Below are 1813 nucleotides of genomic sequence, written 5' to 3' on the forward strand. Positions count from 1 at the left end.
TGCCGAGCGCAGCCTGAGGTCCAGCCTGAGGTCCAGCCTGCAGCGGCCGCTCTACGCAGTCCTGGCCTGAGTGGGTAGAGCTGAGGGCCGGGGTGGGAGCCAGTCCCAGAGGGCCATGTAGGGGCCCCCGAGGACGCACCCCGCCACACCCACGCCCCCCGCCTCTGCAGTTCTCCACCAGCCTGGGCTTCTGGGTGAGGTGCCCTTTCGAACAGCTGCGTTTCCCAGGTGCGTTGCCGTGGGGCCGGAGGCCGGAGGCCGGCCGTGGCCTTCGCAGAGTGGATGCAGCGAATGGCGGGGACAGGGGACAGGGTGCTGGGTCAGCGGGTGGAGGAGGGGCGGGTGGGAGCCGGGCCTCATCCCACCACCCCCACAGCCTGGAAGATGACTGTCCAGCCGGCACCCTCTCGGGGCCACTTCCGGGTCACCTTCTTCTCGCCCAGCCCCGCCCACTTCCAGGTGCGCCTGTGCCACCCAAAGAAGATATGGCCCCCGGCCTGCCACCGAACACTCCAGGCCACTGCCCTCCCTCCAGCCTCAGTGAGCCGGGTGCGTGGGCTGTCCTGGAGAGGGTGGCTGACCCCCTCACTACCCTGCGGTCCTCTGTACCTCCCACGGGCCCTGAGCAGCCCTCGGAGGCTCAGAGAACTGATGCCTGGCCCCAGGCACACGCGTGCGTGAGGGCCAGGGCCTCCTGTGACCGCCCCCTCCCCCACCAGGGCAACCTCACAGCAGACCCCGCAGCTGCTTTTGTGGACGTTCCCAGGGACGAGGCCTGTGAGCCTGACACCTGCATCCAGGTGGTGGTGCTGCCCCGCCCAGACCCCGCCCCCGCCCCCGCCCCCCAGACCTTGGTCCGCCCTATGCTCAAGTCGTCAGCGACACGGAGCTCCCTTCTCCCCGGGGCCCTGCCTCGCCCTGGGGCCCTAGCCCAGCAGCCTCTCCAGGCGTCCCCCTGGGAGACTCGGGCTGCAGGGCGGAGCTGCAGCCCACCCTGACCCCACCAACCCATGTCTCCAGGGCTGGAGGACTGATGGGCACTTCTCCGCTCCGCAGCAGCTGTGTGACCTTCCGTGTGGTGAGTGACAGAGCCGGGCCTCAGGGCAGATGAGTGCCAGCAGGGGGAGCCCTCGGGGCTGCAGGAGGCCAAGGGCTGGCCCCTGACCTCTGCTGCGAGCCCGGCCAGGTGTCGCTGCCTCCCACTGTCGGGGGTGTCGTGTACACTGCACAGGACGTGGAGTCGCTAGGGGCACAGGGACGGCCCCTCGGCGTCAGGCCAGGCGGAGCCCGGGCCCTCCCCAGTCTCACTGTGACTGCCGCTGCCCTGACCAACGCTCTGGTTCCCCCTGTGCAGGACTCGGGGTGCCCCCTGGCCCACCTGCGCCCACCCGGTCTCTGGGGCCCAGACTCTGGGGACCTCGGGCTTGGCAGGAACCATAGGTAACCTTGCAGGTCCTGAGTTAGCCCGGGAGGGCGGCCTCTGCCCAGGGCCCCGGGGGGCACTGGGGTGGGAGTGGAGGGCAGGCACCCTGACCCGCAAGCGCCAAAGCTTTCCTGCCTGCCGGAGCCCAGGAGCCTGGGAGGCGGGGGACGGGGGGCTGGGAGGCGGGGCCCCTGACCTCTCCTGCTGCTGCCCCCCACCCCCAAGGGGTCTCAGAATGGCCTCTGAGCTCAGCCAAGTCACAGCCGTCCAGGCCAGCCCCGGGGCCTGCAGAGGGTCACTCAGCCCTTCGTCCTCAGCCTCCCCCCACCCCCAGCGGAGCTCTGCAGCCAGGTCACCTCTAGCAGATGACAGGCCAAGGCAGATGGTCAC

At 70.4% G+C, this 1813-nt stretch overlaps 1 protein-coding gene across 1 annotated transcript in view; it reads left to right on the forward strand.

Annotated features, from left to right (window-relative positions):
* The window catches only part of IL17REL (interleukin 17 receptor E like), a 3683-nt gene extending 2685 nt beyond the window's left edge, over positions 1 to 998 (forward strand). The window contains exons 8-10 of the mRNA XM_015594006.1: positions 171 to 228; positions 377 to 549; positions 720 to 998. Of these exons, the coding sequence (XP_015449492.1) occupies positions 171 to 228; positions 377 to 549; positions 720 to 998 (510 nt within the window). The remainder of the gene's footprint in view (positions 1 to 170; positions 229 to 376; positions 550 to 719) is intronic.
* Positions 999 to 1813: the final 815 nt, after the last annotated feature.

This window comes from Pteropus alecto, unplaced genomic scaffold, assembly GCF_000325575.1.
Source record: "Pteropus alecto unplaced genomic scaffold, ASM32557v1 scaffold118, whole genome shotgun sequence".
NCBI classification, from domain to species: domain Eukaryota; kingdom Metazoa; phylum Chordata; class Mammalia; order Chiroptera; family Pteropodidae; genus Pteropus; species Pteropus alecto.